This window comes from Centruroides sculpturatus, unplaced genomic scaffold (genome assembly GCF_000671375.1).
Source record: "Centruroides sculpturatus isolate CEXI.00-Female unplaced genomic scaffold, Cexi_2.0 scaffold576, whole genome shotgun sequence".
Lineage (NCBI taxonomy): Eukaryota > Metazoa > Arthropoda > Arachnida > Scorpiones > Buthidae > Centruroides > Centruroides sculpturatus.
The window spans coordinates 181,160-197,442 of NW_019384852.1; the positions used below are offsets into that span (position 1 = coordinate 181,160).

At 34.3% G+C, this 16,283-nt stretch overlaps 1 protein-coding gene across 1 annotated transcript in view; it reads left to right on the plus strand.

Moving 5' to 3' along the window:
- Positions 1 to 11,569, plus strand: part of LOC111630498 (SH2 domain-containing adapter protein F-like) — a 104,646-nt gene extending 93,077 nt beyond the window's left edge. The window contains exons 5-6 of the mRNA XM_023374606.1: positions 9,006 to 9,125; positions 9,663 to 11,569. Coding sequence (XP_023230374.1) covers positions 9,006 to 9,125; positions 9,663 to 9,846 — 304 coding nt within the window. The 3' untranslated portion in view covers positions 9,847 to 11,569. The remainder of the gene's footprint in view (positions 1 to 9,005; positions 9,126 to 9,662) is intronic.
- The last annotated feature ends 4,714 nt before the right edge of the window (positions 11,570 to 16,283 follow it).

Below are 16,283 nucleotides of genomic sequence, written 5' to 3' on the forward strand. Positions count from 1 at the left end.
GTCTACTGTCCTTTTCCCTTATTCCGAGCTGAAACGACATTTGTATCGCCGGAATCGATATTCGCTCGATTCGAAAATGGTATCGTATTTCTGCTCCGAACCTCTAATTTCTCTTTAAGCATTAGACCTGTCTTTTTACTTTTCAAATATCCAAGTAAAAAGGTAAGTTACGTGTTAATTAAATACCGGAAAGACATACGCTTCAAAGAAAACACGGGAGAAAAAAAATGCGTAGAAATAATACGGTAACAGTAAATCAGTATAAACATAAAATATTCCATGTAAAGTGGGCAGAAATATTTTTTAAAAAATATATAATCTGTGTCGACTCCTCCTCTGAGTAATTACTCAGGAGGAGGAGGAGGTGGATCGTACCTGAAAATATCAGGATATTACGTAATAATGACGTCAAGGAGGAAGTTCTTATTTTAAAATCTTATTCACGGTTAACCGATTTATTCTTAAACAAAAACGTGTAAATACAGTCGACCCCCTATAACACTGTAGATAATTCCGTGTTATATGAATTCCATGTTGTACGAGTCACTTAGATTTTACAAATCCGTGAGCCGTTCACAGCCCGGCACACGTATTTGTAAAGTCTAAGTGACTCGTACAACGTGGAATTCATATAAAAAGGAATTATCAACAGTGTTATAGGGGGTCGACTGTATTCAATCGGAATTTGAAAGAGTTACCAGACTAATTACGTCACAATATAGAAAACGGACGTAAGCGTAACGGAGTTACCGTCACGTCGATGGCCGGAGATTCAAATAATTTCGCACGTTTGTAAGTTGGGAGAGAATTGTATCAATAAATAAATAGATGAATGATTAAATTTAAACGTTTTCATCCACTTAATTGCTCTAGAAAACATTTTCACTGGAAAAATAAGTGTACAACAGTGCTTAAAAGTCATTTTTACTCGATAATGATCGAACGAAACACTGATCGGAGATCGATCGCGGATTTCATCTTTCTTCCACGATACATAATAAATATCGTCTTCGGCAGGAGAATTAAAACTCGTCGTCATTCGATTCCTAACATAATTAAACGCGCGACGTTTTGAATTTTTAACGTCGCACCTCTGCAATTAATAATTACCACAAACGGATGTAAATAATTTACGAACCCCCCGAACCTCGAGTCAAAAGAGATTTAAAATCGTTCGCACGTAACTATGGCTTTCTCCATTCTTTAAATTCTTTTCTCAGTCGATCGGCCAACACTTCCGAAAACTATTCTCAAAATTCCTTCTTACCCCGATCCGAACGGCCTGAAAATTCGATTGTTCGTTTGGATGAACAGAACTGGGATTGGCGACTTCCGAACCGAAATCTGACGGTGCCACCTGGGTTTTTTTTTCTTTTTAAATCCGATTTTCGATATTTTAATGGAATAATTAAATCGTCTCGTTTCATATTAAAGCCGGTTTAATTGCTAGCCATATATCCGGTGATTAAATGTTTCTCTTCTTTATTAATCGCCTTCCTCCGGATGCGGTTTATTGTTCGGGAGAGAGTTCCAAATCCGAAAACGGATCGGAACGACGTCCAAAATGACAAAAAAGACGAAAGAAAATAATGGCGTCTATTAAATGACGGGGGGGAAGGGTTAAATTACGCGAATTGTGGTAAATGCCTTAGTTACTTAACCCCCTTCTTTATTTTCTTTCTCTGCGTGACGTCTCTTTGTCTGATAGAAGTCATTTTGGTTTATGTCTCCGGTCGTATTCGAATCCGGACACAAAAGTTAGATAGTTAATTGTAAGCGTTGATTCGTTCTCACAATGGTAAACGAGTTAGACAATGATTACGGAATAAATCACCGATGATATTACCGAAGATAACACAATTTGCCAAGAAAGATAAGTTAAAGTAAGAGTTAAAATTAATCGTAAAATTACTTTTATTAAAAATTTCAAACTACCTCTGGCCTATTTTATGACAAATTTCCTATTAAATACATGATTTTATATAGGATAAAGGATAATAATAATATTAGCGTGATTATGCAAAAATTGTTATTATCCCTTGTTCAATGGAGATCGTTCGAAATGTTTCTTGCATCCTCATCATTTATTTCTTTCGTTTCTTTATTATAACTTTCTTATAATAGATTTTACTTAAGTATTACATCGCTAATCACCATGTAATCGTTCCATTTCGCATAATCTTCGCTGCTTCGTAGTTTTAGTTCGATAATTTATCATTTAAAATCATTCTCTTTGCGATGTTATCTAATAGTTATTCTGATAATTTTATCCGTTAGTTTTTAACCTTTCATTTCCTTTGGTGTCCTCAAAAATCGAAGTGCGAAACCCGTTTGTACGATGGGTTTCGTACACCAACACCAAAGAAGATGCGGTAGTAGTCGCATCATCCCATTAAAATGGAACGAGAAATTTGCAGAACGAGTTCTCTCCATCGACATTATCTCCAAATGAATAGCAATTCCGTAGTTAAGCAATGACTTTTATGAGGGACAAGTACTTGTACGAGATCTCGTATAGAAATCAGGGCTGGTATGGGCACTTACGTGGGAACAATTATATGAGTATATATCCAGCGATTAAAATAGCTTCTCTTTAGTTACAACAATATTGACACTCCATTATCTACGTTATCTTTCACAAAAAGAAAGTAATTTTACTCCAGTTTGAATCGAGGTAAAATAAATATTGTTGGATTAATTTGCATATTGAATATCGTAAATCTCCGAAGAAGAAAAATACGTTTTTGTTAAATGTATGGAAGAAAACTATGGAATAACAAGTAAACAGTTACGTTGAAATATACCCAATGATATAATGCAAGAAAGACAAAAACAAGAGAAAGAAAAGAAGAAGAAGAAAAAAAAATAAAGTAGATTTGTGCTAGAAAAATGTTAAGAAACAGAAAGCCAAATGCCATTAACGTCTCGACTTCTCGTAAAGAAAAATGGCGACGGTAATCTTAATTATATCTTTAACTAGAGGATAGATGTGAGAGGCATCGAACGTTGTCGGTCCGAAGCATTCTCCCAACTAAAATATTTACGAATTAACAGTCTCCTTTTATAAATAACTAAACATTTCTTTCAACTATCGAAATTACTCATTGAACATTTTTCTGTCAGTCCATGTTATTCCGTCGGACTTCGATCCGACCGACAGAATTACTCCACGTTAATTAACATACAATATCAACAACAATTGAATCGAGTCTCTTTCGTCTCCATTAAAAATTACTTTAAATGTTTGGCTGATACTTTGTAAATAAACAGTTTTTTTTAAATTATACCACTCGCATACTGTTACAGTATAATACAATACTTAAGACGTAACACATCAGTGATGTTACTGTTTAAATTAACAACAGGTTTAGGTGTCATACAGTAGACGTAAGAAACGATTCGCACGACGATAACATACGAAATCCTGCATTAAAATAACGTAACTCCGAAAGAAATTACTTATAAAAAAACGTAATTTTCATATTATAATTAAATTATTATTATTTTAAAACAATAAAAAAATACCTACATAATTTTTACGAGGAGCGTAATAAATTATTTAAAAAGTCGAGAAAAGTTTTACTTCAAGAAAGACAAAGAAAAAACACAAAGTCTCTTCTCTTGCTATTTTTTTTTTTACCAACGATTAAAAATACAGAAGCCGATTTACTTTTTCATTTTTAAATTTTGAGTATTTTTTTGGGGGGGTTTTGTTTTCAAAAAACAATTTTTTATTATTTCTGTTACGCCTATTAGGATGGAAAATTTTTTTTTTCTTTTTTAAGATCGAATGCAATCTATTATTTGTCTTTCATCTATCATTTCCCTTTGTATCGTTACACTCGGATACGGTTCTTTCACGTTTAACAATACCGTTTAAGACGGTTTTATCTGTATACCTAAACCTTTCATTTTTCAATAGGTTATGCTATTAACAATTCAACATGCACAGCAAAGATATGAAAAACTAATGACGTCAAAATTGAAAAAAAAAAAAAAATGCCTTTACCTTCGCATCTCTAAACGTCAGAAATAGTAGTGGAATATATTTTTCGAAAAAAGCAATTTTTTAATGAAAATTGTAAGCTAGGCTCGAGCGAAGAAAATACAATACGTAATCAAAAATTCAGTGTACTTTTGTACACTGAAGTTTAGTTTCTATACGTAAATCGTTTCGGTTCTTTCGGGTGATCAATATACAGCGATATAAATAGAATAACCCACTCTCTTCGTACTTTAACTGATGTGTTTTTATTCGCTTTAACGTCGTTAATTAACGATATTTACCCGCTGACTTAATGAAAAATATCGTTAGTTTAATTAGGATAATTAGAAAAATTCCGAAAATTAGCATAAAATAACACTATAATATATATAAAATAACTAGTTAACGAGCTAATAAATTGTTTAACTCTATTAACGATCTAATTTTCTCTTATACTTTCGGGAGAATACTAAAACTTTTTTTTTTTTTTTCAAAAGGTAGTTTTTAATAGGGAAGATTTCCTTAACTGAACGATAAACTCCTTCCTTTAAGATGTTAAATATACATAAATAAGTTATATCTAGTGTTATGTTTAAAGCCAGGATCTCACGAGTTACCGTTCTATATTTAACTATTCTAAACCGTATATATTTCAAGGGTCGATAGTGTAATTTTTTGCCAGTTAACCTTTTTTCCGAGTAGAAGTTAGGGGGGAAACATCAGGGGGATCCACCCGGGAGGAAGAAGGACGGAGGGGAATCGTACCCGGGCTCTCCTGGTGGAAAAATGACTCGCTTTCACTCCTCTATCCGGGCAGCTGATCGATTGTGTATTGGTGCCAGGAGTCTTCTGTTCTAAAAACGGCTCTGCGTATTACTGGATTCTTTCCATAGGTCAAGTGGAGTACAGTAATTTCTGAAAACAACTATTTTTGATCATTTCAATCGAAAAATGTCTAAAGTGAAGTGAATCTTCAGTTTCGTGTCATTTCCAAAGTTTGTTACCCTTTACATTGATTCGATTCATTTTTATATATATATATAAAATATGAAAGAAAAGAATAAAAGAAATGCTGCGATTGATCGATTATATCGAATTTCTCAGGAAGTACAATTAATTTTTTGATGATTAAAATGTTAATAATATAATAATACAAAGAAAATATCCCAAATATCGATTCATTTTACACCTATATATATATATATATTTTTTTTTTCTTTCGTACTTCTTTTATTTTTTATTCAATTAAAACTTTTTTAATTAATATAAAAATGAAGAGTTAGTTAATTAATTAGTAGCAATTACTGTTGAACTTAGATTTTTTAAGAAAATCTTTGGAGATTTTTTAAATAATTCTATCAACAATCGANCCACATAATATACAAAACCTTCATCCATCGCCATCTGCAGTTTCTTCAGTCCAAAAACATCTGTTGCTCTTTCTTATATACTTGTTCACCATCTAAAAATAATTACATTCTCAATTACTTAGATAAATTGAAAACAGAAATCAAAATAATTGCGTGCGGGAAACTTGGAAACTATTCCATCTTGCCCTAAAATGCAATTTTCCATCTTGCCCAAATGCCCATTGCCAATAATAATATCAACGCTTTAAAAATCCTTGAATTTTTTTCTTCTTTAAATATCAATTCATTCAATCTATCCCTAATAGGTACTTTGTATAAAAACAAAATAGTAATACTTACCTTTTAGGTATAAATAATAACACTGCAAAAGTCCAATGACTGCTGCGAAATATGAAATACTTGCACACGTCACTTGGTGGCATCAACCGGTCTGAGTCGCCGTTCGTAAATACAAGATATCCGGGTGTCTCTGTATTCATGGAGATTCGGGTGCTTCGTCGCGTGGTTTGGGATGGGTAAGTAGTTTCCATCTTGCCCTCCCTTCCCTACTTCGATGTAAAGGGGCCGTTATGCACCTTCAGAAAAAGAACTAGTTTAAATGTCTGAGCTCTCTATAGAACGAAACATAATTTGGATTCTGATTGAATCTGGAAGAATATATTATCATCAATTCAGCGTATGTTTGAAGTCATTTTCTTGGCAGAGTTACAACATCGACTGGTAATTACAGAAAAAGTTTAAGTCCATATAAAATGTTTAGCCAAGTAATATAAGCCTGTTGGAATCCTAACAAGGAAGACAACCCGATTCCTGCTGAAGTTAAGATCTTCGATTCGCTAGGAAAGATAGAAAAGCCTTATTGTACTTCTGATCAGGATTTTCTTCCGCTGCATCTCTACACGAAAGAAAATCCAAAAAACTCTTTGTTAACTCTTGAAAAATATTACTACAAATACCGAGTTGCATTAGATTTACAAAAGATGAAAAATTCTTTTTTACCTCTCGACATAGTACAAATATTATTGTCCAAGTTACAATGATCTGACTGAAAACTCTCACTGAAGTTACAACTCCAATTATAACAATAAAATAATTCGTTGCAGAGTAATTAATTTCATTTGATACTTCGTGTGGAAAATCTTAGGTTAATAAATAACTACATCATAGATTAAACAAATGTAATGTATATATTTGAAAGGGGGCTTAAGGTTTTAATAAAAACATTTCTTCAAAATCTAGAAGACAAAATTAGCTTTATCAAGAACTATCTCTGCAATATTTGAAATGAATCTTTTTCTCCGTTTTAATAAATTTAACAAAATCGTTCTGCAATTAAGATAAACCACGATTTCTCAGGAATGCGCCTGATCTGAAGAAAAGACAAATTTTCTGAATACCTCGATTACAGGTCGTAATCAATTCAGTGAATTATCATCGGTGTAACGTCATTGTTCGTCATGCACGGACTCAAAAATATCCTTTCAAAATCACTCTAGATATCAAAGAAACTAACGATAAAACTGTTTTCAATTTAGAAAAATGAATTGTGAATTACCAAATTAATAAGAAACCGGAGAGAATGGAAGAAAATTATCCGAGACACCTCTCAAATGGCTACCCAGCAATTTCTTTAATATCTCTAACAAAAAAATAGTAGATTAATTGCACAAGATGCTCAGAATAGAACTTTTATCCTGAGAGGTAAGGAATATTTTGAAATGATAAATACTGTATGGCATAGATTAGAATTTTAGTTTCAATTGCAAAACGATGGAATAGATTCCGTTAGACCTACCTAATCCGTAAATATAAAAAATATTGTAGAATATATAATTTTAACGATAGATATTATAAAAAAGTCATATGGTCCATAGTATTTTTATCTTTTCAAATAATGATGTTAACCATACCTTTTGCCGATATAGTCAAAATCGATATGTCTTTATTGGTTCTTTGGAAAAATTTCTACGAGTTTACAGCTGTCAAGTACGTCAGGTATGTCTAAATAAAAGTTCTTCCCAGAAAATAATAATAATATAAGAAAAGCAAAATTATTTAGTGAATTAAATCTTTTTTTTTTTTATAAATATTACATCGTCAGCACAATTTGTACAAATTGAGTTCACTACTTTTCAATTGTGCGATCTCGAAGAACAAAATAATGGCGAGTTTTTCATTCAATGGGATAATAATTGACAAAAGATCAATAGCTAACTGAATATCTATTACAGTGAAATGGGAGAAAAAAAATTTCCTACGCGAATAGATACTCTTGAAGACTATCCTCCTCTTGGAATTGGAAAAGATACCATTTTTAAGCTGGAGAAAAGACTGAAGTGGTCAACTGTGTTTGATCCGAAGAAGATTCATCAAATATTCATCCCTCTAAAAACAAATCAGCAGTAGATAGAGTGAGATTTGAAGTTTTCTGAATAATCCAGGAAAATGATGTTGGATAATTTAGCAGTTTTCCTGCGTGATTATTCCCTATTCTATCTCCTCCAAATGTTTAAGCATTTGCATCATACTGTATCAAGAGAGAAAGATGATGAATGCTAGAAAATTTCAGTATATATCTTCTTTGCCTCATTAGGCAGAGAAGAACCAAGAGCAGCGGATATTTGCCTGGACGAACAATGATAAAAAACGCAAAATTAAACAATAGCTAAAAGTAAACAGTAGGCTTATTTACTGGGATTTTGAGTTCGTATAGGAGTAATTTACCGTTTCTTTTGTAAATTATTTTGGACATGCCATAAATAGGATTTTATGCATAGCAGTAAAGTTTTTCTCTCTACTTATCTCATTGATTTAAATACGAACAAACGGTCTGTTAATTCAGACACATGAATTGAAAAAGATCTGAATCCCATTATCCACAAAAATGCAAGCTCTCGAATTTACAGGATATTTGAAGTGTGGTAAAAGAAATTTGAATATGATTTGATAAATCTTTTGTAGATTAGGAAATCAACATATATATAGTCTTTAAAACTAGACGTAAAGGTTGATAAACCGAGTATCCAAGGGGTACTGCAAGGAGAGATCATTTACGGTATCTTCTACAACACTCAACTTCCCGTATAACATTTTCCACATTAGCTATGGCGGTGACTGTATTAATCGAATCCTCGCCGTAAACCACCCTTTTTCAGTGATTTACTGCAGGATTAAAAATAAAACAAAACACCCAGCATATTTAAATATTGTGCTGATAAAGTAGACATTTTTCGTGGAAAATCGTCAATGCACGGTTATTTTGTATTATTAAATGCAAAACAGTAAATCCACTAAGTTTTAATATAGTCAGAGTATATTGGAATTAAATTTATTAGAGAAATATAAGTAAAAAACGATTTATGTATTACGTCATAATATATACGGGAAGCAAATAAAAGCGAAGTTTCGAAACGTCTAATGGATATAATATTCGTACGAACAACGGAATCGCATTTGTATGGGTCGTAAAACTTTTCAAATGATGGTTTCGATCGGCCACGATAAATAAAACGTTTCAAGTAGAGGTAGAAAAAGTCATTTTATTCTACGGTAGAAATATTTTATTAATAAATAATTAACAGGTTTTATAAAGTAGAGTAGAGAATTGTGTGGTGTAAAATCGAAAGGTAATTAAAAGGATTTCTTTTCAGGTGGTATCACGGATCCATCAGCAGGTTAGATGCCGAAAATTTACTGCGCGTGTTGAAAGAAGGCAGTTACTTAGTGAGAAACAGCGAAAGTTCGAAGCAGGATTATTCGTTGTCTTTGAAGTAAGTATCCGGGTGGGAAAGAGAATCGATGAAACTTATGGATCTTTCGTTTTTTCGGTCGAATTCGACTCGACGTTTTCGCGATTATCCAATTTATGGAGAAGAATACTTTTTAGCGCCAATCGATGGCCTTTTTCTTTCATTTTTTCCGGGACAATTATTTCGACTACATCCACCGGTTCCTCTACCTTTAATGATTGTAATCGACTCCGAGCAGTCGTCTTTTTAACGAATCGCCGATTAGAAAGCTTCGTTAACAACCGCCTTTGTCTTGGCTCTTCTCGTCGATTCTTTCTAATTTAAACAATCCTCTACTTTTCTTTTTTCTTATTTTTCGTATCGACTCTAACCGATTAGCTCCTTGCGAAATTTTCGAGAAAATGGCTGGTAAATTACCAAGAGAAAGAGAGATTCTGTGCCGACGAGAGGATAATTTTCCGTTTCGTTAATGAAAACGCGGTCGACTCCGAAACTGTCGGAAGTTTTCGTTAATTAAAGGTGCGGAGGTGACTAACACACGACCCGTTGTTTCCACAGGAGCGCCCGAGGCTTCATGCATATGAAGATCGTCCACAACGACGGTCGGTTCATCTTGGGTCAGTTCAGCAAGCCGTTCGCCAGCATTCCGGAGATGATCCACCATTACTCCATCAACAAACTGCCCATCAAGGGGGCGGAACACATGTCGCTTCTCTACCCCGTCATCGACCAACTTCTGTAGGATATATACGGGCTTCCCGCTCTATTCTCGCCGTCTCTCCTAAGGAGAGTAGCCGTAGTTTAGCCACTTTTCTAGATTATCGCCGTTGTTAAAAACGAATTGCGTGCGTGACCGTTCCACGTCTAGTTTTTATCTTACGGTCCGTAACCGTGCCATAGTTCTTCTGTCGTAGGATGGAGGTGACCGATTATACCTTTTTCCCTAAAGGAGGTACTCGCCCGGCGGGAAAGACGACCTTTTTCTTTTCACAATTAAATCCTTTAGATGTGGTAGTTTCCCTCATTTGGGCGGACAAGCATACCCCCAAGAAGATTCCAACTTTTTCGCTCTCTCTCGTCTAATTGGCTATCGCTCTAATTAAGGCAAAGCCATTAACGAGTGATGGCGGTCGAATGCCAGCAAAGTTTGAATAAAATCGCCTCTTCTTCCTTCGAACGGCGCTTGCTCGGTCGCCGTCCCGCGGCGAGTTGCCTCCCTGGCAGTCGAGGGTTCACCTCCTCCCGTACTTAGCTCCGTTCGTACGGTTGTGGTCGTATTTTTCGTCATTCCTATTTTTGACTACGTAAATAAAAACGATACACGTATGTATATATACACACATACGTCAGCATCTCGACCACGAGAATCTATATAGGTATGTGTATGTATATATATATATATAAATATATATATATTTACACACGCAAACACACGATAAACAAATAGTCTCTAGCTTGGTGTCTAACACTCTACGTACTCGTACGCTCCGGTGTGTCGGAGAAGAAAGACGTCGACCCGGCACAACTCGAAGGGGAAGGCCCTCGGACCCGTAGAGTGTCCGAAGGCCTTCCGATGGTCGAGAGCGTCTAGTGGCGGGTGGACGGGTAGCGAGGTTGGACAGGTGCCTTACTTTGGTGCCAAGTTAACACAAACACAATTTCCTCCTACAGAGATTTGTACTTTTATCGAAACGTTCGTATGTGTCGGTGCGTGAATGGAAATCCACCGCTTCGAACCGAAGGACCTTTACGTGGAAATCTTTAAAAGTTGGTGCTATTTGCAGGGGGCGGAGTGCATCTTATTCGTTGTTAGAGAGTCGAGTGGTGAGTGAATGGCCGAGACGGTAGCCGGTGCCAATTTCGATCCGTGTTGTTACGTTTTGTTTGTGTCGATATTTAACAAAGAGAAAAAGTACTTATTTGTTGAATCCACTTCTCCCAATTCCCGAATCGAGCTTAACTATTGATAGAAGACGAAAACGTGTTGCCGAAATCATTTAATCGGTTAGGTTGTTAGTTAGTCGAGTAGACTATAATTAGTTACGAGTAGTTACGAGTAGACGTAATGTTGACGGACGTCGATGTTGTCTTTTTTTTTGTTACGTCATCCCTCCGGTCGACGCCCTTTCCCCAGTATCCTATAAATGTTAGAACCTCGTTTGTCCTCCGTCGAAAGGATGGTAGCGCGATTGAAAGGAAATTTGTCAATTGTAGGAGAATTTCTTGTTATTTTTTCGTGCGTGTTTTCCGATCTGCTTATCGACGTTATTGTGAGAGAATTAAAGGGAGAGAGACCAAAAGTCCGACAGTTACTCGGACGTGGCGTTGGCGGAATCGGCTCCTCCCAGTCCCGTTCCTGTACAGAACCGTGAATGTGACCTATAGTAAGATGTACGGTGATCTGTCGACTAAAACAACAGATCTGTATACTTATTGTAGAATAAAAGAGAACGAGTTTAAAAAAATTCCCTTTCCTTTCTTTAAAATCCTCGTAGATCTACATCCGAGATACATATTCCGCCGGGTGTATATAATTAAGCCACTTCAATTATTGATCGTCGCAATTAAAACACACTATCCCGGAGAAATATAAGGACGAATATCATTAATTGAACCCGGAAGGGTGGAATATTCGTCCGCTCTGCCAAACACTGCAAATGCTTATGAAGAAATTCCGCCGGAGTTTGGCTGCCAGCGAAACAATTAACGAAATTCTCGTCTCGTTTTAAAAACATTTCTTATTTGGTAGCGGCTTTCTGTGTCGGAGGGACAGAGAAAATCTCATAAAATTCCTTGTACGGTCGACAATATCGAATTTATAAATCCGGAAGGTTACTTTTGCGAGGGAAGCAAAATGCGGTGGTAAGAAAGAAAGAAAAAATGAATAAGTTTCGAGGGTGGTTTGTATTCGTCGAAAGTATTCGAAATTTTAAACCGTCCATACGCCGCATTACTATTCGTCTGGCGTCTAAATACGGGCCACGTACGGATACATACAATCACTGCCTGATTGCGTAGTCTGGCGACGACATTTTACACAGATCGATGCTCGACACTCGACCCGCTACTTAAGCCACCGCTAAGACAAACGATCCACTTTAACCTAAAGTATACGGGACGAGACGACCGAATTTTTCTCGTCCCTTATAACTTTCCAATGCTTATAAGTTAGCAGAATTAATCCGGGTCGGTCCCACCGATCTGTTTCCTTTGCAAATTTAAATATTATTAGGAGCGTTGAATAAAACATGCTCCTTCGAATAATTTTCCGCGAGAAGATTTGAATCTAAATTTTGTGTAAGGCTTTGTAATGATATATTTTGTTGCCGCGGGATTAAACGGATTCGGTTAAGAAACCTTCTTCGCTCACTTTCCGTCTTTTTTCCCCTCCTAATTGATTACGACTTTGCAAAAAAATCCAGACTCGTTTATCGCGGCTCTCTAATTCCTTATCGAGTCGCGAATAATAAAAGGTTACTTACTCCGTTCTCTCGCGATAAAGAAAAATCTCTCGCTGTTTCTGGATCCCGGCGATGTATCGTCGGCGATCTTCTGTTTTCCATCGAAATTCTACAAAATAATGAAGATCTGAATTTACAATCTTTAACAAAAGGAAAAAAAAAGAATGTTTTGTATGCGGAAAGAACGATTTTTATACATAAAAGACGAAGAAGTCCCGGAAAACGGTATGTATAAAAACATTTTTCGAGCCGAAAACAACAACAACAAAAAAAAATTGAATAAAAATGAAACAAAGTTGCCCCGGGCGGACAAAAAGGGATTTTACGTCGACCGGACCACGCGGTTGTCATAGAAATGATGGATTCTGCAGCCGTGTGTGCACGATATAGAATTGCAGAAGTGGTAAAATGTGTCACGTTCACGCGGGGATGCGGAGAATAAAACGGAAATGCAACCTGCGTTCTTCCTTTCTTTTTCTCTCGCTAATTATTTCTAGCCAAACGAAATTTGCCATCCCCTTGCTGACGTCTTACTTTATACAAGAAATTAATAAAAAAACTCTTTAGATTTTCATTTATTTCTTTCGCGAAATTCGTATACCACATAAATTGCGGGCAGTCGTCTTCCATTTTGTCTCCATTATTATTATTGGCTAAACGCTCGAAACGCCATTTTCTATGCAAAAATGGCGTTTTTCGGCCTTAATAATCGAAGTTAAACGAAGAGCTAAAGCAAACCGCTATCAATAGGGAAGCGAAATCATTTGCCTGGCTTTATTTTCGGTTTAATGTTAAATTAATGGTTAATTAAGCAGTTAATATTTTAATTAAATATATTTTTAGTTGGACGAAAGCCACGAACTCGGTCGATCCTCGATTTTCGGATGGCAAAGTCCCGAAATTACCAAGAAAAACTCTGTCGGAAAGTAAATCTAAATCATACGCCACTCGATTTAATACGTAAAAAGTAATGAATTAATTAATTAAACTACCGGGGGAAAAAATCAAATGAAAATCTTAATATTAGGAAGATCTTTCAATAAATATTAAAAAGTATCGATAGCGTGTAATTATATTTGAATATAATTAATTAGAATAATTAGGAAAATTTCGCTTACTAATGGAGTGAAATTTCGATCAAAATGGAAACAGAATGCCACTCAAATTCTTCCGAGTCGTGGCGCTTCACCCGACACAAATTGGTGCATCGACCTTTCTTTAACGCCATCTGGCGCTCTTCGCACGAATTACCGCGTAAAATATTTTTGGAGTTTTCTCCTTTTAAATCGATTTTAAATAAATTCGAAGCAAAAAATAAATAAATAAATAAGAAATCATTATTTAATTTCCGTTTCTTCCAAATTCCTCCTAAGAAGACGTTTACGTAATTATTAAAAATAGCTAATCGGCAGCTCTCTCCACCGCCAAATAAATAAATACGTTTAAACTTAGAACCTGCCTTAATAATAATAATAATATATTCTCTTAGAATTACGCTTAAAAGTAATTTATAGAATTTAATACAATATATTTTCGATTGACGCGAGTACAGTAGTGTTAATTAAATTAATTCTAAACGAGAGCCAATCATATTTCTACCGGAATTTACGGTAAAATTATAAGCATTTCTGGCGTTATATCGAGGTAATTTTTTTTAAAAAAATAAATTAATGCCGGATCTATAATAATTTAGTAATTGTGAAGCTGGTAAAATACCCGAATATGAAGAATCCACAGANTTTTTCTTTCGTACTTCTTTTATTTTTTATTCAATTAAAACTTTTTTAATTAATATAAAAATGAAGAGTTAGTTAATTAATTAGTAGCAATTACTGTTGAACTTAGATTTTTTAAGAAAATCTTTGGAGATTTTTTAAATAATTCTATCAACAATCGATTGGTTACTCACAGTATTTATCCGACTTTCTGAAAAATTCGCAGGTATGTCGAATATTTCGGATACGTTAGAAATTTCTTTCCGGTGTAAACTTTATACTATAGCAGTAATTGAGCCTGTCAGTAAGTAAACATCATCATCATCATCATCTCTGTATTTATTTATTTAATTTTTTTTTTACTCCGAAAAAGTGGCTTATTTAAATAAGTCATTACTTCGTCGGCTTAAAAAATAATAATAATAAAAAAAAAGATATTTAATTTAATATCGAATTTTAACAAACGTTTACTTATCCCGTACCCATTTGGTTTTCTTTTCAGAATTGACTATCCATGTCTGTGTGATAAGCCGTGATAAATTGTGGCGAGTCGCTATAATCCGTCAGACTAACGTTGTTATATCATATTGATGATCTCTAAACTCGAGTCCGGATATCAAATTGTAGCAACCGTGTAATATAACAATGTTACACACAACTATCAATTGATGAAATCTCTTTGCACGTAACCAAACATTCCAGAAAACTGTTATTCGACTCATCTTTCTCGTCGAATATCTCTAAATGTTACGCGCGGATATTGACTAAATCTAATCAAGTACTGTACAGTACACTGCTTTGTTATATTCCTTTAATGATTTTCTCGGATGCAATCGATAGATCGATAAATCTCTATATAAATTTATTATAATAATAAATAATTTATCATCGTATACAATAAACAATTGCTATTTATCTCCCCTCGTAGGTAAATTAAGTAAAGAAAAAGGTAATCATTTTACTGTAAATTGGTGTAATGCGGGTATGAATGGGTGAGTATGGAAAAATGTCTCCGACAAGTTTTATTTTAGATACTACTTATTTGAAGACTTTTGTGGCTTCGTCATTTTTTAACGAAAAAGACACTGATGTGAAAAATACCTGAAGTGGCCTTTAAATGACCTCGGGTTCAAAAGATCGAGCCGAGTTGTATGGTTTTTTGTCAGCCAGAATTACGTGATAAAAGAAGAAAAAGGATGGTAAAAATGAGAATGATATATTTCGAAATGAAAAATAAAACAAATTTCTTTTTTATTTTTACGAAAAACAAACTGACTTAAGTGGATTATACTGAAGTTTAATGCATTCACGAAGACGAAAATAAAAGTTTTTCTTTATACTTTTTTTATTGTGTTTTTATTTATAGTAGCAAAATTTTTTAATACTTAAGTAGTTGAGAAAACTTAATAAAAACGAAAGAAATTTGAATGTGTTTAATATTTGTTTGATAGAATATCGAATAACCAATGGGGAAGTTTTAGGTTAAACTGTTTAAATACTTGAATTCAATAAAAAGATTGTAGGAAAAAACAATGCCTCTCCCTTAATTAATTTAGCTTAATAACACTTTATAATTTTATATTAAATGATATAATCTGACAAAATATAAACGAAAATAACATTAAATCCTTTAGTTAAATTTTTGTTTAAATTCGATAAACAATAATACAATGTTAAATTTCAGTAAAGACATAACTTAATTAAATGAGTAAGACGAGTGAAATTAAATTATAATAATTTAAATATTATAAATAAAACCTGGTAATGTAGCGAAAAGAACCGTACTGTTTCCATCAATCTCGTTAATCCGAACATTATATATATATTTTTTAAATTTTCGATAAATTTTACGGACAAACAATACAGAATAACGGACTAATAAAAACAAAGATAAAGTCAATTTCAGACAATCGGATGACCGAGGAGATAAAGATATAAAGACTTTTCTCTGGTTTTTCAAAATTCCTTTCTCAGATTCTGAGATCAGAAAGAACTCCGGTTGG